Consider the following 26056-nt stretch of genomic DNA (forward strand, 5'->3'; position numbering starts at 1 on the left):
GCCTTAACCGACGCTGAGGGGCCTATTTCCAGTCGTATGAAAGATTCCATCAATGTCCATCATCTATGAACTGGTTTCCGTAGACTGTAACAACGATGTTGTGTCTCCAATCATAACAGCTAGTGATCAGTTCGTGACCTGAACTCGTAACCTATTGTTTACACAACCGCAATTTTTGTTAGTTAATAAGCAGTTTGTGCAAATGTACCGTGTTTAATGGTTTTGGATGCACGTTCAAATACCGTGGAGTTCATCACATTTTCGGTACTGAAAGATAATTCTTATTACTGGTTAAGAATGCCACGCGAAATTTATAAATCTTCGAGAATAAGAAGCACTTTTCACTACAAAATTTGAAATGTCAGTAGAAGTCATCCACGACTGATTACAAACTTTCATGGATCACTCCAAATATTCATAAAAATAATAACGCACAGTCTCAATAAAATAACTATACCTCCGAGCTATATGACGTCACATCACAAGAAGTGACAGTAGACTCATCAGACATCATCATCTCCCTGCAACGAAGTGCACGAAAGATCCGTTCACTGGTCGAGTAACATAATAGCCAATCTGCACCCTATTTCAAGTCACATATCCCCACATCTCCCTCTTTTGACCAATCCCAGTTCCAAACTCAGTTTCCTCCAAAATACAAAGTAATACATTTCAAAAAACAATAAAAATAGAAATAAACCCAAATTGACTCGTCTGAATAACCAAAGTCAACATTAAGCCACTAAAGTACCGAAAACTGGCTACTTTGCTATTACCTTATTCCTCATATATGTGAGTCACATTAAGGTTGAGCAATCTGACTGTCCCACTCAGTCACATGCAGTTGTTAACCATTTTAACGATACATAATTCACATACATGTCACACTCACCCATCAGTTACTCAGACAACAAAACAAATGAAAATAATGGGACCAAACAAGTGAAACACATCTGCATCTACATACATATTCCGCAAGCCACCGTACGGTGCGTGGCGGAGGGTATCCTGTAGCACAACTAGTCGTTTCCTTTCCTGTTCCACTCGCAGATACAGAGAGGGAAAAACAGCTTCCTATGCCCCCGAATGAGTCATTATTTCTCGTACCTTATCTTCGTGGTCCCTATGCGAAATGTATGTCGGCGACAGTAGGATCGTACTGCAGTCAACTTCAACTGTGTTTCTCTAAACTTGCTCAGTAATGTTTTTCCAAACGAATCTCTTCTTTCCTCCAGGGATTGCCACATGAGCTATCGAAGCGTACCTGTAACGCTTGTGTACTTCTCGAATCTACTGGTAACAAATGTAGGACCTCGTCGCTGAATTGCTTCGATATCTTCTTTCAGTCAGACCTGGTGCGGATTCCATACACTAGACCATTACTCACATGCGATCTCCTTTGCAGATGAACCACACTTTTCGTAAAGTCTCCCAACTAACCGAAGTTGACAATATGCTCCCCTACCACATCCTCACACGCTCGTTCCATTTCACATCGCCTCGCAACGTTGCGCCCAGGTATTTAAACGACGTGACTGTGTCAAGCAGGACACTCCCAATGCTGTATCCCAATATTTCATGTTCGTAAATGATCTGGCAGACAGGGTGAGCAGCAGTCTGCGGTTGTATGCTGACGATGCTGTGGAGTACAGTAATGTGTCAGAGTTGAGTGGCTGTAGGAAGATACAAGACGACATACACCAAATTTCCAGTTGTCTGATGAACGGCACCTAGCCCTAACTGTGGACAAATGTATATTTCATGTAGCTACAAGGTCCAAGATACTTCCATTGCGTGTTGGCTGCTGAACTAGCTGCCCAAGATAGTTTTCGGAAAATTTCTTCACAAGATTGTCTTTTTGTACCACTGCAATGGACCGTCCGCAGCTCGTGGTCGTGCGGTAGCGTTCTCGCTTCCCACGCCCGGGTTCCCGGGTTCGATTCCCGACGGGGTCAGGGATTTTCTCTGCTTCTTGATGACTGGGTGTTGTGTGATGTCCTTAGCTTAGTTAGGTTTAAGTAGTTCTAAGTTCTAGGGGACTGATGACCACAGATGTTAAGTCCCATGGTGCTCAGAGCCATTTTGCAATGGACCCAACCACATCCCAGTCTATACTTGTTACGTTAAAGTCACCACCAACTAGAACTGAATGATTTGGGTATTTATGCACAACTAACCACAGAATTTCTTTGAATGACTCTAGAACTGTCACAGTCGGGTGGTCAGCAAAACGTTCAACAGTTAACTTGCTTCCACCTAGACCTGTTATGGGTGACCAGATAACTTCTCTGCCACACTCAATTCCAATCTCGGTAGAGACAGCATCTTTGTCGACTGTAGTGGACACTCCCCCTCCTGCGGTGTCTAATCTGTCTCTCTGATAAACATTCCAAGATTAGCTAAATATCTCAGAGTTGTCTGCATCGACTTTCCGTCAGCTCTCAGTCCCAAGAATAATTTGAGGTTGAGAACTTTCCTGGAGGGCAGTAAACTCGCGAACTTTGTTACGAATACTTCGCCCAGTTACTGATAAAATTTTTACAGTCGAGTTGTCTTTACTCAGAATGCGGTCTGATTTCCCTAAATACGTATCGACTGGCGAATATTTACGAGAGTACCTCAACTGCCTCCTAACCTAAAGTAACACCCATGTGTACTTCACAAGTACTCTCCTAATCGAATAGCTGCTTCCTTTCTATAGTGTAACCGCGACTTATCAAGGGGAGCCCCTGCAAATCCGCACCTAAAAACGTGGGTCCAGAAATCTGCAGCCAAGACCGTCACAGAGACGAAGAAGCCTTTGGTTGAGACCCTCCACTCGGCTCCAAACTAAAGGATCCCGCTCAACTCTGGGAACGATGCTGCAAATTGTGATCTCTGGTTCCACCCCGCGTTCGGGGCCACCAGTCTTTACCACTTCCAACAGCCGCCTGTAAGAACTGAGGATCGTCTCAGAACACTTGAGACAGGCGTCGTGGATACCGACGTGGGCCACAACGTGCAGACGACCGAGCACTGCACGCCCTACAGCTACAGGCGAGGTTGCCTCCATATGTCGGATGAGGCCCCGCGGCTGACATGCCGAGCTATTCGCAATAACTAGCAAACCCCCGCTACGCCGGTCCCAAGCCCGGGGCCTCACCATACAAGAGGTGAGGAAGGAGGAGGGTTAGGAGTAACAACCTCGTTAAAAAAACCAAGCAACAAGTAAAATTAAACATAAAAATATAAACCACTTGGCAACGTTCAACGTAAACTCACTTCTAAAAACAGGAAAACTTGTAACGTTAATAAATTTCATAAAACCGGAAAATATAATGAGAAACTGCACTCCAAGAAACAAGGTATACTGATGAACATTCATTTGATTCAGAGGGGTTCAGAATCTTCAAAGGGAAGCCAGGAAAAAGAGTTATGAAGAATGTACCCCAATTTGGAACAGGATTCATTGTAAACCAAAATATATTAAACTCGATAGTAGAATTTAAATCTGTCAATGAAAGGCTTTCAACATTAACCTTCAAATCAATAAACAAACTGTATACCATTGTAAACTCACATGCACCAACAAATGAGAAAAACAGAACACAAAAAGAACAAACAGAAATTTTTTGGCAGGAACTGTCAAACACCTTAGACCAGATTTCATCCAAAAACACAATAATATTGTTGGGAGACTTTAATGCTCAAATCGGCAAAGAACGTCATCACCAATCCATAGTAGGCAAATTCTCTGCACATAAAAGAACCAACGCAAATGGAGAAAGGCTTATTAGTTTATGCAGAGAACATGACATAGTTCTAAAGTCTACATATTTCAAAAACTCCCCAGAAAACAAACTACATGGGTATCCCCGAATCCAGTCTGTGGGGAGAAACAACTTGACCATGTTGCTATAAGCAGACTGTCTGCATCAGAGATACTCAATGTAAAAGTTGCTAAGTGTGCAAGTTTAGATTCAGATCACTATCTATCTGTTGTTAAATTCAAAATTAGACGAATATATAAAAGAAAGAGCGAATATCACCCTAAAAAGTTTGACACTCAGAAATTAACCAAGGAACACAATTTCAGGACACTTTTGGAAAATAAAACACCTAAAACATGGGAACAACTTCAAAAAGATATAGTACAGACAGCAGAAGAAACCATTCTCCTTACCAAAAAATGGAAACATGCCTGGTGGAATGATGAGTGTGACAAACTAATCCTAACAAGACAACGAGCTTGGAACATTTGGAATGCCAACAAAAATGATAAAAATAGGAACTCCCTAAAAGAAGCCCGGAAGCAAGCTTCAAAAGGCCTTAAAAATATCCAAGTTCAATACATAAAAGACCAACTAGCATCAATAGACTCCAACTTAAAACAGAACAATGCTAGGGACTTTTACAAAACTTTCAAAAGTAACTTAAAGAAATACTCTCCTCCTAGTCTATTTTTCACGGACCCAAAAACGCAGAAAACTGCATACAATAGCATAGAGACCTGTAGAATACTTGCTGAATATTTTGAAGAACTACATAACTGTTATCCACCGAAAGAAAAATTTAATTTCAATATTGAAAAACCCAGCACCACCAGACTCCAAGCCGCCAACCACAGAAGAAATAAAAGAAATCATAAAAGAGCTTAAAAATAATAAAGCCCCTGGAGAGGATAATATAGTTGCTGAACTATGGAAGTACTCTAGTGACAACATGATACAGTGTCTATCAGAAATACTAAAAGAAATCTGGACAACACACAGATTACCACCAGACTGGACATCTGCATTAATACATCCACTACATAAAAAAGGGAAGAAAACAGATCCCAGCAATTATAGGGGAATCTCCCTCTTACCAGTGACCTATAAGATCTTGTCTAAGGCGCTTTTAAAAAGAGCAGAAGAGATACTTGACAAACAGCTAAGAGAGTATTAGGCTGGATTTAGGAAGGGAAGGTCATGTGCAGAACAAATACTAAATTTAAAGAACATAATAGAAATGAGGAAAATCAGGAACTTAAAATATGTAATTACTTTTGTGGATTTTAAAAAAGCCTATGATTCAATTGACAGAAATACACTGCTTGATATCTTAAAATAATTGGGACTCGATGCTAAAACAACTGCAATAATGAATGGTACTTTGACAAATACAAAATCGAAAGCAAAATTTAGGGGAGAGCTCTCAAAATCGTTTGATATAAAGTCAGGTGTTCGACAGGGAGATGGTCTGTCACCTCTGCTTTTCAATTGTGTCTTGAAGAAGGTAGTTCGAGAATGGAGGAAGGCCACCAATACTAAAGGGATTCAACTAGGGAGAAATCCAAACAAGATCACTGTCGACTGTTTAGCCTTCGCAGATGACATGGCATTGATTACAGATTCACTAGACAATGCCCAAGAACAAATAAGAGAACTACAAAAACAAGCAGCCAAAGTAGGACTACAAATATCCTATGAAAAACAAAGTTTATGACAAACATCTGTGATGCTCCTCAAAATATTGCAGTTGACAACAACACAATACACAAAACAGATTCCTTTAAATACCTAGGAGAGTGGATTACATACAATGCCGAAGAAAATATAGCTATAGAAACTAGAGTGCACAAAATGGAAAGAGTGTTTCATACGACCAAAAACGTTTATAATAAAAAATCCTTGTCCTGGAACACGAATTTAAGACACTACCAAACAGTGGCCAGACCTGAAGCTCTCTATGCGGCAGAAACACTTAAACTAACAAGAAATGGAGATCATGAGAAACTAGAGAAGGTCGAAAGAAGAATTTTAAGGAAAATACTGGGAGCTAAAAGAAACGATAATGCTGAATACAGGTTAAGACCAAACAGAGAGCTATATCTGAAAACGGAAAAACTAACTGATGTAATGAGGAAGAGGAGACTACAGTTTTTTGGACATATATTCAGAATGGATAACAGCAGACTAACCAAGCGGATATTCACATTACTCAGTAGCTACAAATCCAAGCCAGCATGGTTCATAGAGACTGAAAAGGACATTGAAAATGCTGGAGTTACAATAGACACAATAGAAAACAGAACACATTTCAGAAAGGCAGTTCAAAAGGCAGAATTTCAGGAGAGAAAGAAAATAACTAGACGAAAGTGGACTCAAGAAGAAAGGGAACAACACTCTAAAAGGATGAAGGAAATTTGGAAACTGAAGAAATCTAATACAATGAAGAGTAGCCAAAGTTGATTCATCGTACCCTCCAAATGGGTTATTCGAGAGAAAAAAAAAAAAAAAAAAAAAAAAAAAAAAAAAAACGCTCACATGTTCCTGTACGGACCCTCATGAAGGAACGGTCATCTCTTCACTCACACGGTGAGTAGGCGAGTACGTACGGCCGGTCTCCATCTTCGCCCTGCGTTTTCACCGATTTACTTTGCGTGACTGCCCGCTTACTTGAGTGGTTAAGTGCTTGAATTCCATGCAGTGGATCGGGGTTCGATACGCGGCCAGGCTGGATATTTTCTTCGCTCGTGGACTGAGTGTTGTGTTTGTACTCATCGCCGTTTCATCATCACCGACGCGTGATTCGCCCAATATGGCGACACCTGAAACAAGTGTTGCACTCGGCAGCCGATCACCCCCGCATAGTGCCTCCCAGTCATCAGTGCCACACGATCGCTTCATTTAACTTTTTACTCACCCTGCTGGTCACTCAAGATGGGTACTCGAGAAGGTGACTCGCCAGTAGAGCCCTTGGAGCCCATGCAACGCTTCGGAATCTCCACCACCGCTACATCTCAAGGCGGTAGCCTGAAGGCGACTGATCGCTGCCAAAATTACAATCAACTGTTCCCAAATTGCGGCCCGCTCCTCCCGCGGCTGCACACAGCAGGCACACGCCTTCCTCATCCTAGCAAGATGATAGTAAGCAGTAAACACTGGCACAAAAGTAGGTAAGCTGCTTGTTACCCTCGCGACGTGTAGCCAAGGGGCTCTGACACCTCAATGAACGATGTAGTTAGGTGTCTGACAGTCAAAATATTGCGTATTTGGTCGATTCAACCAAAATGTTCTTACTTACTTAATGATAAAGTATTTAGTATAAGTTCTTCCCTGATTTTTACACATGACAGGAAGTTATTTACCGTGGAATATCCTGATTTGCGTGTTTTGGGTGATTTTATGTACTTAGGAAGCGGTGTTAGGTATCAAACTGGTATTCATACTAACTTTAATTATTATCATTGCAAAAAGTTATTCAAGGTTTCATAGTAATAAGATTGCTTGAAAACTCTTTAAAAATTCCTAACGTTTTGCGTAGTGTTTGGTGTCTGTAAAACAAATGCATACAACGTGGCACACTGGTAAGCTGACACGTAACGCCTGTTGCCCCGAGCGTGAGGACGTGTTCTACAGAGCCACGAGTCATCGAGTGTTGCAAAAGAACTTCTGACACATTTTCTGCTGGCTCTATGTATTGCTACATACCACGTCCCCTGTGATTCTCAAAATTTCTTAAATAAATGTTAGGAATTACATAAAATGCCATAAAAATTTATAAAATTACGAGAAATCAGAATCAACCAAAAACACAAAATCTGTATCCTTCGAACTAGACGGCTCCGGAAGGTAAACAAGTCACGAAGCCCAGAAAATTGTTAGAATATTCTTTCAAAATGTTCGCATTATTGCAAATCTTTAAAAATTGCAATTTTCAACTCTTTTGAATTACTACTCAAATAATTTTTCCTAACAAACTTGTAATATTCGTAATCTTTTCTCACTCAAAGGCTACATGACATTTTATAGTACTTCACATCAGTACTAATGTTACCAATACCCCATCAGTACCAAAGTTACCAATACCCTTACTAGCCAAAAGGACTTCAATATAAAAATTATCGGCAACTGACGTGTTATTTCACCAAAAACAATACCATATTCTGTCATCCTCTCCTCATACTCCTTATATTTCTTTCAGCTTTTGACTTCTCTTATTCTCGTCAACTTTTCGATTTCTTAAACAGCACATCGTTACTCGTAACTGATTCTCAACAAATCTCCTGATCATGAAGACTATTGAAGATCAGAGACAGAGTTCAGAATGACAGAGAAGGTAGCTTTAGCATACAAAATAAAAATGAAGTAGTAATTCTAGTACCTAAGGTACCTGGTAACCGTAAGTCACCTGGCATAGCGAGGAATGCCAGCGCCATGAGACAATATAGACTCCTGATAGTTAAGGATATTAAAAAATTTAGACATTATACAGACTCGTGACAGTGAAGAATGTTGAAGTAATGCCTACATTTCAGAATTACAGGAAACGAAGATTCACATATTGTCAATCTATAGAAGTAACGCTAACTGACTGAAAAGAAGATTGAAAACATGAAAAGAAAGTGAAATAGTACTGATAATGACTCAGATACCCGGTGTTCGTCAGTCAACTGGTATTGCAAAGAATGCAGGCCTCCTGAGGCCTTACCACTAGCTCATATATCATTCATGAATTCCTTCCATCTTCTTAGTTACTTTATCTTGGATGGCTCCTAATTCCTCTGGATTCACGACCATTTCCTTCCCATACCACCCTGTTCATCAGTCAACCGTTTTTATAAATAATTCCAAATTTCCGTAGGCGTCATTCATGACTGATTACAGACTTTCATGGATCAATCCAATTCTTCATAAAACAACTACTGGATGATCTTAACAAAACTACTAGAGAGCTGGGCTACATGAGATCGCCTCACAAGGCTACACCACTGACTCCTAAAGATTAATGTGCAGACATTATCTCCAAGTAACTAAGTGCTCAAAATATCTCTTCCGTGATAGACCAAATGACACAATAGCCAATCATTATTTTATTTCAAGTCATGTAACACAGTAATTTTCTTCTTTTGACCAATTCAAAATCAATTATCGTCAAATTTCGAGAGAAAAAGATATTCCAGAAAGCAATAAAAATAAAGACAACCCTACGTGTACTCTTCCGATCGAAGTAAACATTACATTACTCAGGCACTCTTAACTGTCTACATTACAGTCATCATATTCCCTAAGCATGTGGCTCACGTCGAGGTAGCACATACTCACATTTCGTTATGCACAGTTTCTACAATTCATACTTCACGTGCATGCTATATTCATCCTCTCATCAACTCTCACAATAAGATAAACAGGAAAATATTCCAGCAAACGAGATACTAGTGGCTGTTAGAAACTGAAAATATTACCTAATTTTTCCCTTATAACCAAAAACTCTAATTAACTGGTGAATGACGAAGTATCTAGTCAAAGTTCTTCAGTAGGACCGAACGTAATATTTGCTCTATGTAAGAACATTTGTAGAACTTGACTTGGCGTACTGGTCAGTTCACTCGTAACGTACTTTGCTTTCTGCATGAGAAACCGCTCTCTAGAGCCATGAACCATTATATGTGGCGAGAGAGCCTCTGTTAGAATTCTGCTGGTTGTGCTTATTGCTATGTTCCTAACTGAGGGTTAGAATCATTTCTATCACATCTGACGTTTAAGTTTTTAATAAGCATTAGTGTATTTGGAGTAATCTTATCGCGGGCTATGAGAATGTGTTCTATCCCATCGTCAATGCTCGATGCTCTGATGACAGGGAATCGTTTTTGTACCGTGCCTATTGATTCGTTTATACTGGTGACCTTCGTTTGGGCGCCTGTGGACTGCACCGCACAGCGCGAGCTGACAAATGATAGCCACAAATTCTGAATGCCACAAATTAGGTTACACAAACCTGTTAATTTGATAATAGTATCAGTTTCTATTTATACAGTAAGGAGAAGGCATGGACTCAGGGGGCACTTAATACCAACAATATTTTCATCCATCGGGAAAGGATCGCACAAGGATAAACAATAGAATGCCTTACAACGCTGGCCTTTCTTCTCCTCTGCAAAATATTCCAAATCCGTGTTACACATATCCTACAGGGTATTGTGTCTCCTTTACATTCCGAGCGTTGTTCATCATCAGAACTTAACACACGGACTAACGCAACTGTTTATTTATTATTGTAAGACTTTTTTCAGTTTATGTGGTGAGATGGCGTTAATATTTACCGCATATTGATAGCTCCACTATGTTCATGCGTTCAGCAATAAAAATTTTATGTAATAGTCTTTGGTAGTGTAATCGATGATTTCTCTAGACCTCAGAAAATAGACAAATACAATGGTTGCGGTGAATGAGTCTGTTTAAATTGTTGTCTCGCTATTAATAATGTGGCAATACTCCCATGAACTGATTTAGTGTACTCACAAGAACGCGTGTTCATGTATCTGTGAGCAGCATGTACCACAATGTATTAATGCTATTTCCTATAACTTATTATATTTTAAAAAGTATTAAATTTTTATGATGTATGTAAGACTTTTCTCTTACATCTGCATAGTCTAGCACAATTGCTACAGTTTAGTTACAGATTTCATTGTGTCAATAAAAAATAATGCTCATTAATTCAGTGTTGTTTTTTTAAATAAATGTTTCTCATTTTCGTAGATGAACGAAGACTTAACTTTCTTCGAGCCTGCTGACGCTATGGTTAGGAAAATTGCTGAAATTACTGATTTGCCAGTCTACTACTACGAATTTGACTATCGTGGAGAAAACGTACCAGTAAGCGAGTGGGGTAAGTAAACAAGTCACTTCTTAACGTAGCGTTTTGTCGCTTCTAAGTCGAAATTCCACACTATTAGAAGACAACGTCCTGAATTGTGTTCTGTAAAATAAACTTGGTTTCCAAGTGTTTTAAGTTGCTTTATCAGCTATCCAAAATGTGTATCAGATAGAAAATATTGCCTTGTTGATGTTGAGATCGTTTGAGATGGAACGACTGATGAGTTGGAAAAACACGAAATTTGGCGACTGGGTACTACGTAACAAATCATCTCTGAATTCACCTATCGCAATTTAGGTAACCACAGAAATCTAAATTAGTATTTGAAGGTAATTTGTAACCCAGATCCATCCAAATACTGTGAATGTCTTAAATTTCATCGAGCTAGGTGGTGCAGTGGTTAGCACACTGTACCTGCATTCGGGAGGACGGCGGTTCACACACGCGTCCAGCCATCCTGATTCACTTTTTCTGTATTTACCTTAATCGTTTGAGGCATACGCCTGGACGGTCCCTTTGAAAGGAGACGGGCGATTTCCTTCGCCATCCTTCCCTAATCCGAGCTTGTGCTCCTCTCTAGCGACTTCGTTGTCGACGGGATGCTAAACACTACTGTCGTCCTCTTAAATACTCATTTCGTTCGGTAGATATACTTGAAAATATAGTTCGTGTGTGATGCGTTTTGCAGGATAACATTTTCTGTGGTATGAGAGACACAAAACAAATCACTAAATTTCGTTTTATGTAGGGATTAACAGGTATACGAGCAGATTTGTTTGTTTGTGGCTGAAGACACACTAATGTATGTACATATTAAGGTATCACATATAAAGTCATCTGCAGTTATATCCATTACACGCTGCACATTTAATATTCTTGAAAGTGGAATAAGAAGGACGGGAAGTAGCTTGGAGTTCTGTCTGCTGTAAACGACCAGGTCTTTGTCTGTGGAGGTGGAGCCAGTCTCGGACTAGGATATGATGGTAAAAGAAATCGTCTGAGTACATTTCAAAGAAATCATCCTGGCATTTCCTTTAACTGATATGGAGAAACTATGGAAAACCTAACTGTGTAGCAAGACCGGAGCCCCATTGCTCCGTTATGCGAGTCCAGTGTCCACCAGGGGATAGTACCATTGTAAGTAACATAAAGGATAAAACAAATAGAAGCAACGTAATCGATTCAACATTCGTTTACTAAGCAGATTAAATACACATAAATGAAAAGGGGCCAAGGTTGACATAGATACGAATATTAAAACAAAAAAAAATATTATTTCGCTGCTATCATTTGAGAGCAATTACGAGAAGTACAGTACATGTCACAGGAGCCCCTAAGAAGGAGACCAAATACCGAAATTCTATGAAACTGTTTAATCACACATGTTCAAGGTGTTTATGTAACATTATGAATCTTACAAAGAAACTGCGTTATCGAGTCACTTGACGTGACAGACAAATCCTCGAAATACAACACAAAATTTAAACTAGGTAGCTAAAAAAATGTGAAAGGAAAATTACAATATATTGTAAGAACTCATTTCAAATACAACTAAATCGTGACAATGATAATACGCTGTAGTGTAACGTGCCACCAATGAAAAGGTCAGAAGGGACGGAGTAAACAATTGAGCTGGTTAGAGATGGTGCAGGAAATTAGTCGCGATCTATTCAAAGACGCTTTTCTTGTGTTGTTAGAAGTGTTCCAGGGGAATCAGAGCGTGTGTAAGTTTAGACGGTTACGCGAGGGCTGAAAAGCTGCTATTCGCCTCTTCCCACCATCAACAACAACATTAATCACTGTCAGAAACAACAGTCGAATCGTATTCATTTTCAATTGATATCGCGAACATATAGCCAGAATAATTTTGCTGAATGAAAATAAAGTACTCTGAGTGATTAGTTATCCTTATTTCTATCTCTTCTGCAAAATTAGCATAGAGCGTGCAGCCGACTAAGGATACTACAACAGTACTCTTGAAGATTACGATAGAAGGCTGAAAACGTCATGTTCAAACAAAAATAATAATACAAGAATACTCTACAATCATTGACAACGACCAAAAATTCTTACGCAATTATACTGAAACTTCTCATAGTTTGTTGTTTCCAAAGGGAGGGAAGGAATATTAAAGTTTTACATACTGTCGACAACGAAGGTATTAGTAATGGAACAAAAACTCGAGTGGTGGAAGAAGAGGAAAGAAGTCGGTCATATCCTACTCAAAATAATCGTTCTCCTTATTAGATTTTTGACACCACAGGTATTTGAAATAGGATGGCTCCACGGGAATATTAACTGCTGTCCTTCAGAGGACAAGTCCAACATTGTTCCACTTCATTACCATTTCCTTCAAGCTAAACAAATGACAAATGATCAATATAACAATACTGTTTGGAGTCGATCAAGAAGATTCATCTAACGACACATCCAGTTTCCATACAAGATCTTGCATTAGTAACAGCAATTGGAGAACCACATCGTAAAATACTTCGAAAACGTATCCAAATAACGATAATTTATCTGGCGATAAGGAACGTTGTCACATGTTCACTTGAGAAAAAAAGCCTCAGAGTACAATTAAATTCTCATTTTGTTTTATACAGCGATAAATTTCGAGGCTTCTAACTTCATCTCGTATGCTTTACCTCTTCATAATAGAGACATGCAATAAACCAGTACTTTATGTACTGTGTATGTGCTACAAATTTATTAATGGCTTTTCGAATTACTAACTAACTTAGCTTAAATTGAAATCAGATTGTTTTTGTTTTGTGGTGGTCTTTAGTCCGAAGACTGGTTTTATGCTGCTCTCCATGCTATTCTATCCCGTGCAACCTCTTTATCTCCGAATAACTACTTTAGCGCACATTCTTCTGAATCTGCTTATTGCATCCATCTCTTGGCCTCTCTCTACGATTTTTATTCCCCATACTGCCCCTCAATACTAAATTGGTGATGCCGTGATGGTTCTGAATGTGTCCTATCAAGCAATCACTTTTTTAGTCAAGTTTTGCTACAGATTCCTTGTCTCTCTTGTTCTGTTCCGTTCTTACTCATTAGTTACGCGATCTACCCATCTAATCTACAGCAATCTTCTTTAACACCGCAAGTGAAAACTTCTATTCTCTTCTTATCTAAACCGTTTATTGTCCGTTTTTCCCTTCCATATTCGGATACACTCCAGATTTTATAACACTTAAATCTAAATTCCATGTTAACAAATTTCCCTGCTTCAGAAACGCTTCTCTTGCCATTAACAGTGTAAATTGTATGTCCTCTCTACTTATTTTGCTCCCCGCACAGCAAAATTAATTTACTACATTCAGTGTCACGTTTCTTAAACTAATTTCCTCAGCATCACCTGATTTACTTCTACTTCATTCCATTATCATTGTATTGCTCTTGTTAATGTTCATCTCATATCCTCCTTTCAAGACGTTGTCAACTTCGTTCAACTACTCTTCCAAGTCCCTTTCTGTCTCTGGAACAATTACAATGTTATCAGCAGACCTCAAAGTTTTATTTCGTCTCACTGAACTGCAATTCGTACTCGAATCTTTTCTTCGCTTTCCTTCACTGCTTGCTCATCGTACAGGTTGAATAAAGTCGGGGTTAGCCTACAACCCTGTGTCACTCACTTCTCAATCATTGCTTCCATTTCATGCTCCTCGACTTTTGTAACTGTCGCCTGGTTTCTGCACAAGTTGTAAATAGCATTTCTCTCCCTGTATTTTTCCCCTGATATCTTCAGAATTTCAAACAGAGCGTTTGAGTCAACATCGTGAAAAGATTTTCCAAAGTCTACAAAAACTATAAATGTAGGTTTACTTTCCTGTAAACTACGTGTTTTCTAATAAAAGTCGTAGAGTCAGTACTGGCTCGCGTGTTGCTATATTACTCCGGAATCCAGACTTTCTCTAAGGCCAGCTTCTACCAATTTTTCCATTATTGTGCTAAGAATTCGTGCTAGTTTATTGCAACCTTTATCCACTAAAATAATAGTTCGGCAATCTTCACATATGTTAGCGCTTGCTTATTTTGGAATTGTAATTATTAGTCTTCTTAAAGACTGAGGATATTTAGCCTGTCTCATACATCTTGTATACCAGATGTATGGGGGGCTCTCCCAATTATGCAGCCTATATAAATTAACTAGCTAAGGTGTAATGAAATGCAGACTCCATTAGAAATGTCAGTCATCTATATATGATTATGACTTACGTACATACTTTAAATTAATGTGAAGGCCGTTAATAAATCTCACGACCAGAAGGCGTAAATAAAATTGTTAGCTCAATATATAATAACAATTTGTCCATTATATTTGGACTGTTGAGCTCCGTGGCCGTGGATAATGATATTTCACTGTAAAAATACAGCAACCAGCCACTTTTTAATGCGTTTTATTTATTCCAATATGCATTTCGGGTTTGCACCCATCTTCAGCTGGCAAATTACATGGATCTTCAGTTACTACAGTAGTGCAATCTCGACAGCAGTTTGGATGCTGCAGCAGGCCTGTGCAAAAGCAACGATTCAAATCATTTACTTCAATTTCGCGAGTTTAAAGTTACGCACTATCAGTTGTTCATTTTACTTACATTCTCCTCTCCTTGTTTTTTTTTTTGGCTTTTCTTCTTTTTTGCAACAACACAAACACTTTTTATCACGTAATTTACACAGGCGCACTGCGTTATCAGCCATGTTGTCGACTGACAGTTTTTGTTCACATACAAACGGTTTATCTATGGACAGAGTTATATTTTACGAAAGTTTTGAGGTTCTAAGATAAGCTACTGTTTTCTAAACATTGACTTGGGTGACAGAAGTATTCTAAGTACGATGTATACAATTTTTTTTGCAGTATGGAAGATAATAAACTAACATAACACATTTATACACAGCAGTAATTCATACATTTACAACATAACAAAGATAGAATTAAGATTTTTATGTTTTATATTATTACATGCATTTGTTGGGTTTATATTAGATTATGTTATTTATTGATTGTGCTTAGTAAGTGGTTTGATAAGTAGAGTGTGGAAGTTTTTCAGAAATATTCGGTTTAGCAGCTCTGTTTGGTCGTTAAGTATGTCAGAAGGGGATACATGTTTATGTGAATAAATTTCGATTTCTTCTAGGAGGTTCATTCTTTTTCCTTTGTTGGCTAGGTGGAGAAATTGTAGGTCTTAAATGCAAATGATATACATGAATGCACTGTTATGAACCCTTATGCACCACGTCTACGAGCACAACCCAACACCCATAAAGTTAACTGTCCCTTACATCCAATTGTTAACTCTCGGAGCAGCCCAACTTATAAAATCAGCAAGAAACTGAATGAGATCCTTAGCAACACATTCAAATTTGAAGAGACATACTCAGTAAAGAACAGTTATGAACAAATTAATTGTCTAAAGGAAAATCAGATTCCTGATACTGCTAGGCTTGCATCACAAACCACTAGACAAACATACCAGTCAAAGAAACATTAGAAATAATTAAAAACAATTTACTTAAACATAAAAATTTGGCATTACCAGAAATATATGAATTCATTGATCTATTAACACTAGTATTTCTTTTAATAACAAAATGTACCAGCAGGAAGAGGGCCTGGCTATGGGTAGCTGCCTCGCCAGTTTGCATGCAGATATTTTCATCAATAACTTAGAATGTAAATTTTTTAAAGAAGTCCCCCAGATAGTAAACAAGATAATTTATTACAAAAGGTATGTTGATGGTATAATAATCTTATTTGATGGCACAGCAGAAGAAATTGATAACCTTGCAAAAGAAATGAATAAAATGCATCAGAACATCATCTTCACTGTGGAACACCAAACAGAAGTAGTTTTAAATTTTCTGGATCTCTGCATAAGTAGCTCCAACAACAAACACAAATTTCAAGTATACAGGAAACCAACATACACAGATAACACAATTAATAAATCATCCTGCCACCCGGATAAACATAAGACGGCTTCATACAGAGCAATGCTAAACAGAATGCACAAAATACCACTAGAACCAGCTGACCAAATAGAAGAACTAAACACCATCAAAGCAATTGCTTACAATAATGGTTACAATCCAAAATTAATAGATGAACTAAACTCTAAGATAAATCCCCACATATACAAATACAATAACAAAACAACATTAAAGAATACCACAACACAGCCAAAAGAAAATTTGTAGGAAAGCTGTCATATAAAATAGCAAACCTGTTCCGAGGAACAGATATCAAAATCAGCTACTATACAAATAACAAAATAAGGGACAATGCTATCCATAACATTAAAAATAATACCAAACTGTACAATCAATCAGGAATATACAAACTTAACTGCAACTCATGTCCAAAAACATACATAGACCAAACAGAGAGAAACTTCAGCATACGGTTTCGAGAACACATGGATGCTCTTCGTTTAAAAAACTTAAATAAATCCACATTCGCCCAACATGTAGCAGAAGCAGAACATCAAGTAACAGACATATCCCACAATCTACAAGTTCTCCACCCAGCCAACAAAGGAAAAAGAATGAACCTCCTAGAAGAAATCGAAATTTATTCACATAAACATGCATCCCCTTCTGACATACTTAAAGACCTAACAGAGCTGCTAAACCTTCAGCTATGGCACTAATATGCTCTAAATTGTTAATTCTCCGGTATGACGGTTAAATAAGAAAATATGTGTCAAGGGTCGCGATTGATCCGAAAATGCTTTGGAATGACGCTTCGAGAATGCCGTGATGAGTTCAGTGTTTTCAGCGGAAGTGAAATACGGATGCTTAGTATCTAGCTTCAGGATATGCATGCAAAGATAGCTATCATAAATAATATCTCGAAGGACTAACAATAATTTGTGTTGCAGGCGTTGCACACGCTGGAGAGTTACAATTCCTCTTCATGCGGAATGGCGTCGATGTTGATTATAACCTTGATCCGGATTCAGAAGAGGAACATGTACGCAGAAATATGTTACGGCTTTGGACCAATTTTGGAAAATATGGGTAAGGATGATAAAAATCTCCCAGGCTATTAAAACAACACATAAGTTATATTACTGCATATCGTATTGTTCATCAGCTTACGTAAACAGAGAAACGTAAATGAAAGTGATTTTTTCACAATATCAGTAGTTATTCAGACAGAAGAGTATAGCCAGCCAGAGTGGCCAAGCGGTTCTAGGCACTACAGTGTGGAACCGCGCGAACGCTACGGTCGCAGGTTCGAATCCTGCCTCGGGCATGGATGTGTGTGATGTCCTTAGGTTACTTACGTTTAAGTAGTTCTAGTTCTAGGGGACTGATGACCTGAGAAGTTAAGTCCCATAGTGCTCAGAGCCATTTGAACCATTTGAACAGAAGAGTATTTCTTGTGTTTAGAGAAGACAAAGATGACTACTGTGGTTGTTCCTCTATGTATTACTACTAAACACCTTTAGGCATCACTTTAAATCTTACTTAGAACAATCGCAATCTAATTACTCTTGCCCTTCCCTCCTTTTCGCGACCCTCAGTACCAAAAGTTAGGTCTGTATCCGGGTTTCGACCTCAGTCTCTCGTCGTTACAGGCGTCTTTTTCATCCGATCTTGTCAATGATTCAGAAGCTGCAATTGCTTGAAATTCGATACTAACATAGTTATTTCTTAGCTTAATGAAACTTGTCACAATCATCCTCCTGCAGTCAGTGTATATGAATTTTATTCCTTTTATTCACAAATGTCTCAACAACATTTGGTGGATTTATGACAGTTAACCTGTTTCACCACTAGTGAGTCGTCATTAGCTACAGCATGTAAATGACGATTTGACAGACCACTGTTACAGCAATATACTGATTCCGATGACTTATTAGTGTCAAAACAGGTTAATTGTAATAAATTTACGATATGCGCTCAAGACATTTGGCATAAAAGATTGTATTTGTCTACTTTTCACATGCCCTTCCTTCTCTGTTTATCCGTTCCTTATTTTTACAGCTGATGCCTTGTATCATACCCTTAAAAAACTCTTCTTTTGTGAACTTGACATTATAAATATTTAGAATTAATTTGCGTAAAGTACAGCGTTACGTTTCCTAGTTAGCGTTCTATGTGACAAGGCGTTGGTAATCACGATTACTTGCAGATTAAATAAAACCATGTATTCAGCCTACTTTACGTCAGGTAATTTTCTCTGCATAACGCATGGGCTCCGATGAACACAAATTTATAGACTGTATGTTTTGCAGATATATTTGTAGAGAGATTTCACGAAACCGAATATTTCCGTCTTGCCCCATTCGACCTTATATTAGACTAGCCATTGCAGCTGTTTCCACAGTAACTTCTGTTGTCTCCTAGTGCGGATTTGATTGGGTTGTTTAGTAAAAAAAGGAAAATTTTGAGATGAGCATTACACTTAGCAATGATGATTCACTACTACATCTGTGGGTAAATTTCAGTAATTTGCACAAGAAAGAGTTTGTCTCAGTATCAACACCTTTGAAACACTTCGGACGTCTTTCCACCACACACTACTGCCACACTCTAAACTAGAAAACACCTTCCAGTTCAAGCTGTTTAGGTTCTTGTATGTAACTCTTCCACTGTCACATAATAAATACCACGCCGACAGCGCTACTGCGTGCGTGTGCCAATGATGTCCCAGCGTCGAAAACAAGATGTTGGACTACTGTGCTCGGTCAGATGTCCACATCATGTAGCTATGGAGGAACACCAAAGCGAGGAGAACTTTAAGTCGTACTGTTACGTCATTATTCTCAGAAAACAAGCACGATTATAATATTCAAAATATGTACTTTTAATGGACCAGAGACACAGTGTTACTGACGTTCACAGATTAAAACAGGAAATAAAGAAAGTTTGCTGACGAAGCAATCTGCACGTACAAAATGAGTTCAGAGGCACTGCTACGAACGTTCTGTATCGAATAAAAAACAACGGACACAAATAAAAACCTAAAATTTTTAAAGAACAAAGAAAAGTAAGCATAAGTACTTTACTGCAGAGAAAATGGACTAAGATACAAAAAAAATCGATTTCGGGTTACCAATCCGTGCTTCACCCAGAAAAAATTCTAATTTTAATCCAAATTTCAACATTCAGTCGTTACGTTTGTATCGTGTAGTTTTAAGTATGTGGCACTTGCCATAACTAATATTACGTTTGAACAATTGATGAGAGTAAAAGTTAAATTACTGCTACAGCGCCATTCTCATCTGCTTTTGCGTAAAAGATTGTTGTTTGGTCTTATTTTAGAATGAAACTAAATAAATATCATCAATTTTCCAACTGACTTTATGATGTAACTATGAATTAGCCGCGGTCTATGAAAAAGTCCTACCTCTAGACAATAATGGTATTCCTTATGTTAGACACAAGGCCTCACTCAAGGCAGGAGAAGTAAGTTTAGCTGCGTTTTAATTTTGTGAAAGTGTTAACATAAGTTTCAGAATCAGGAAAATAAGAGACTAAAATAGAAAATGCTCGCGAAGAGGATATGACTCAAGGTTTTCTTTATGGGAGTGGTAGGGGATTTCCTGCAAGGTTTAGGAGGTAGACGCAACTATTTCAAACTTACTGTGCGAAGTGGTGTTTTCCTGCTGTGAGACATTCTTTAAGATGACCAACGTAAAATTTTTCGGGTCTAAGGCCACAATGACGCTTTCTTCCGCTATTTCCACTCTAACCCAAAAGGAACATTGTTCTGTAATAGTCATCATGGTAGGTATAAACAAAAGCTGTAAATGGTAGATCCGTTGAGTTACAGAAGCAAAAATAGGGATTGAGGTAAACATGGATGTACTATCTTGATATCATATATGAGCAGCTGTCCAAATGAGTAGCTCAAGCTGATACTGAGGGTTGACAAAAATATGGGAACATCAAAAAGACAACACACTACCACGTCCAGTATGTTGCAGGAAACCCATTAGCATTCAATACAGCTTCCAGTCGTCCCGGAGTGGATAAATACTAGTCCTGTTTGTTTTTCTAGGGACTCTTATAGGCTACCATTCTTCCTGCAAAACAGTGGCAGATGCATGTAAGGATGGTTAGGTGGGTAGCGATCGCGCACTCTTCTCTCCACAGCAGACCACAAGTACTCAGTAATATTGAGGTCTGGTGACTGTGGTTGCCAAGGGAGATCCGACACATCATAGTAGTGATCAAAAAGCGCTTCCCGCCCCGTGCGAACTGTGTGAACAGGGACTAAGTCGTCTTAAAACACAGCAGCGTCATCTGGGAGCAAGTATTGTACCGCTGGATGGGACTGATCGGCCAAAATGGTCACATAATCCTTGGCAGTGATCCCACCTTGCCGAGTATCCATGGGACGCATGTAATACCCCAATAAAACTGCTAAAACCATCATTGAACCCCCACCATGTTTCACTCTTGGGACGTAAACTCAGATAGAAGATGGAAACAATGTGCAATATGACTCATATGACCAAATGACTTTCTTTCGTTGCTCCACACTTCAGGTTTTATGGCATCAACACCACAGTTTCTAGGGAATTTCCTTCTCTGATTAGCAGCTTTGGAATTCCAGTTCACTGTGCTATATTGCGTCTTATTGTTCGTCCCTCTCCTCTTTCATGGCCGTCCGTCAGCATCACTCAACAAACACTTCCGTCTACGCTGTAGGTTAGCGGATGTTGTTCTCCTGCTTTCGCTCTATCCGTTATAAATCTTACGTACGGCATTTCTTGACACTCCAAACACGTAAGCTACCTTGGTTACGGAAGAAGCCTCTATGAAAGCACTAGCAATATGCCAACTCTCAAATGAATTTTCTGCTATGTACTGTACTTACAACTACGCAAAACACAGTTCTGACCTCGTTGACGTGTGCAGTGTACTGTGGACGTTGCATAGTTGCCCTTCGTGGTCAAATACAACAGTGCAACGCGCAGGCTTGAATAACATCTGCATTTATGTTCAAGCACGAAGTTCTCTCACTGTTTCCAGATTTTTGTCCAATATCGGTACATCTATATCTGTACTCCTCAAGCCAACATAGGGTGTGTGGCGGAGGGTAATATGTGTGTCTCACTCCCCCCCACCCCCCCCCCCCGCCCCTCTCTCCAACGGTCACCCCTTTTCCAGCTGGGAGTAGTTAGCGGGATGTACGAATGCCTTTATGCTTTCATGTTATGTTGAATCTTTCTAATTTTAACATAGTATTCTCACGTTGGAGATATGCGTAGGAGAACCTCCCTCTAGGAACGTATGTTCTCTAAACTTCAACAGTAAACAACACTGGTGCACAATGCCTTTCTTGCAGATTCTCCATTAGACTCACTTGATCATCTGTGTGACGTTTACGTGTTTACTAATTGAACTTGTAGCAAAAAGCGCTGTCCTTATTTGTGTTTGTATCTCCACAATGGTAAATGAAGCAACCACTTCGGTTTGTGTGGGAGCAAGAACCAGGTGCACAATAACCTGTACATTATCTCTACAGGAACCCTACCCCTGAAGCGGATCCTGTGATCTGGCAGCCTTACGACCTGACCAATCGCAGCTACCTGCTGATGCAGGCCAACTTCACTCTGGAGGAAAACAGACTCGCAGAGCGTATGGATTTCTGGAACCAAAATGTACCACTGCTTCCTTACCCTGGAACATTTTGAGGAAACGAGGACATTAAGAAATGCAGCGAATTGTTGGCATCTGTTCTTATTTTCAACTTACTGACAATCTAAAAACGAGATTTAAATCGATGTAAATAAATATTTATGAAATACATTATGTTGATGAGAACCTGTTACAATATGCAGCATTAACTCGTTTTGTTTCCAAATTCTGTTGTATGCCGTCAAATTACCATCCTTGGTACCTATTTTGCTTTCTGTATCCTATTAACTTCCTTCACTTAGGAAAGCTCTCGCACATTCTTCAGTGTATGGACCCCGATTCTACAAGTGTTTTTAACAACTGTTTAGTTAACGTTAAGCTGTTTCCAGTTAATTCGTCAAAATAAAAAGAATGTATAAATGTACTGTACATATAGTACATGCAGTATCTCGTCATTGTCCATGAAGCGAATTCCAGAACGTTCATGCAACTCTATTCTCGACTACAGTGGTATTGTGGGCGTTGTCGGTTGGGCTTCGAGAAAGATTCAGGTAAGCCAGACTTAATAGCATAACCCTGAATTTCATATGTAGTGCACAGAAAAATATTTAATGGTACCAAGTGCTACTTTTTCCCACGACCGTACATAACTGAAGGAACAATGGAGTTCGACTGTGCTCCTGTTACCAAGCAGACCCTTTGAGACAAAGAAAGAAAGTAGAGTGAAAACTTACTAGAGGAAACAGCTGTGTGAATGGTCATGGGAAATTGTTGCAGACTGAAGATTGGTTACATCCAGATCCATTTTGCGAGGAATGGGTAAAGTGCAAAATTTTTGACTAAGCAAAGTGATAACACATAGGAAAAGTGAATAGCACATAAAGCTGCTAAAGGTTTATCAGCTGCGGCTAACTTTATTTTCGGACTTCAGCAGGTACATAGCTGCTCAAATTGTAGAGTATTTACTTAGTACACTGTAGTTTTTACCCACGATTTAAACACATGCCGTATTCGTTGTTGCTCAGAATATTACTCCCAACAGTCAATTTCTTTTTCTACACATGAGCATCTGATAATACAAAATGCTCTATCAAAGTTAATACAATACTGTGACGGAACAGCTTTTTCGTATTTTGCGCTGTAAACTGCCGCTACTTCTTTGGTTGATATCTGTGAATATTTTGACAGACAACTTCATTCTTTGTGCTCTGCTGCAGGTACAGATATACTGCTAGTATAAAACATTTCTTGTGCTCTAACAAAGAGCAGTGCAGAGCCAGAAACCCACTTCCTTACTAATTTAGATGGAGTGGAATTAAGACAGCAGTTAACTTTAAATAGTGAATAATTACCCAAGCATAATACCAGTATCAGCTTTTTACAAACTAAAAATAAATCGTTCAGGATTATTCTCTTTGTGTCTCCTGTCGTTAATATAAATGAACTAATTTGAATATTTCATGGCTTTAGCTAGGAATTTTTTTTCATGGTATAATTTCATATTTGATGTTAAACTACGAAATTTTTGAACTTACGTTACTTGGTACCACGAAGCATTAGTATCATACAATATCTCTGTGTGATAATATTCAGTGACAGACCTTTCATTAATTTTTTTATTATTTCAATTAAAAAATGCTCTTGCTTTTCTTTAGGCAGAAAATATCTTTTCGCTGTACGTTCTGTTATCAGGATAAGTTCAATTCATTCCTGAAATTAAGAGTCGGGACGTCTTAATTTCAGTTTAACGCATCTTTGCTTTATTAGACTTACATATATAAAGGAAGTCAATGATAGTGAATGACCGACAAGTTATAAACCACAATAAAGCAATAAAAATTATAAGCGAAAAAAGGAACTACGACTAGTGCCGTATCACTTAAAATATTTATAAAATTTCCGCCTGTAACTTAGTAAAACTGACTTAATTTTCAGAATTTGACAATCAAAAATATCATTCTTCGAGATGTGCACCATCTGCAACTAAACGAAAAACAGTTTATTATCTGCCATATGAGATTATCTTCTTCTAGTTATAAATCATCTTCAGTGACGTGTAATACAATAAATGAATTATGTAGTAGTTACAATATGTTACCATATTACATTTCGTCAAGTTTTTCTCTTACTTTTCAGATTAGAAACAACTTCTGTAGCACAAATGTAGTGATGTTAAATTATCGTTTGATGTTACTTACGATTTAAAGTGCTTTTAGTCCTTACTGATACACCTGTGTGGTCCTTGAGATGTGTTCATTCGGTCCTTATGCTCCAGGTGGCCGATTTCCTACGTTTTCCAACGCACATTTGTTATGATAACTCACTTACACTTTTTATTTTGCGATCTGTACGTACTGAGCGTAGTGTTGCAAACATTGCTGTGTGTTTATCTTCCGTCTTTTGTTTGTGTTGAGTGAGTGGTTTAATTTTTTCGTTTGTTTTGTGTGTGTGTGTCGGTATTTGTGAGAGCGTGTTTTCATTTCTTGTTAACTAATAAGTGGATATTTGTGTGTGTGTGTGTGTGTGTGTGTGTCTCAGAGAGAGAGAGAGAGAGAGAGAGAGAGAGCCTGAAAGGAAGGAAGGAAGATTGAGGTCATTACAGACAGAGCACAATCTTAGATTGTGACTAGGACTGGGAAGCAAATTGGCCATGCCCTTTCAAAGAAACTATCCCAGTCTTAACGCTGGTTTGAATCGTTGTCCTCCCAAATGCAAGTCCAGTCTGTTTGTTATTGTTTTTGTGGCTAACATGGTCAGGGAATTATTACTTACATTTATGAGGTCATTAATTACTTTATTATTCATTGTATGTGTGGTTTTATGGGAAAGTTCTCTTGTAATGGCAGAAGCTTTTCGTTGTGTTCTTCAATCTAATACTTTTCATATTTTGTTCCATGTTGGATGGTTCATGTCCGTGTTTTAGCATGTGTTCGGCGAATGTGGAATGGCCACTTTCATACTTCCACCTTCTCATAGGTTCTTTATACCTGGTTTTTAAATTTATGCCTGTCATCGCCAGATATACTGATTCACATACTTTTCATTCTAACTGGTATGTACCTGCTTCTTGGTTTGTCTGTTGCTGTTTGTAAATGTGATTTGAGTGTGTTTCTTGTTCTCTAAGCAATGGGTGATGCATGTTTCTTTAATATATTTCATGTCGTGTGTGTTAATTTGTGTTTGTATGTTAAAGTGTACCATTTTTTTCAGTTAGTCATGTCGTGTGTTATTGCTTTATGCTTTTGCGTGTGCTGTAGGATCTGTGGAGTTCTTTGGTGCTTGTGTTCTGTGTTCAGATGTTCAAATGTGTGTGAAATCTTATGGGACTTAGCTGCTACGGTCATGAGTCCCTAAGCTTACACACTACCTAACCTAAATTATCCTAAGAACAAACACACACACCCATGCCCGAGGGAGGACTCGAACCTCCGCCGGGACCAGCCGCACAGTCCATGACTGCAGCGCCTGAGACCGCTCGGCTAATCCCGCGCGGCCTTGTGTTCTGTGCTTGTATTTATTTTTCTTAGTTGAATTTTTGGTTGAGTCTTTGTACTGTATGGGTGTTGCAACCATTGTTTCTGGCTACAAGATGGATTGTTTGTAAATCTTTTTCGTTGTTTGATTTGCTGAGTGCGACATTATTTAGTCTATGTAACATGTGTCATAGGGCTGCCAATTTTGATTTTGTGGGTGGTTAGATGAAGCACATATCATTGCATCTGTGGGTGTTGGCTTCCTGAAGATGTCAAAAGTTTGCATATTGCTGTCTCTCTTACTTGATATATCCAAGAAATGTATTTGCTTTTATGGTACTTTTCCACAGTGA

General features: G+C 38.7%; 1 protein-coding gene across 1 annotated transcript in view; it reads left to right on the top strand.

Annotated features, from left to right (window-relative positions):
- Positions 1 to 22423, top strand: part of LOC124606404 (cholinesterase-like) — a 48743-nt gene extending 26320 nt beyond the window's left edge. Inside the window, 3 exon segments of the mRNA XM_047138385.1 lie at positions 10506 to 10635; positions 17514 to 17652; positions 22118 to 22423. Coding sequence (XP_046994341.1) covers positions 10506 to 10635; positions 17514 to 17652; positions 22118 to 22286 — 438 coding nt within the window. The 3' untranslated portion in view covers positions 22287 to 22423.
- The last annotated feature ends 3633 nt before the right edge of the window (positions 22424 to 26056 follow it).

The sequence above is a fragment of the Schistocerca americana genome, chromosome 3 (genome assembly GCF_021461395.2).
Source record: "Schistocerca americana isolate TAMUIC-IGC-003095 chromosome 3, iqSchAmer2.1, whole genome shotgun sequence".
Taxonomy (NCBI): domain Eukaryota; kingdom Metazoa; phylum Arthropoda; class Insecta; order Orthoptera; family Acrididae; genus Schistocerca; species Schistocerca americana.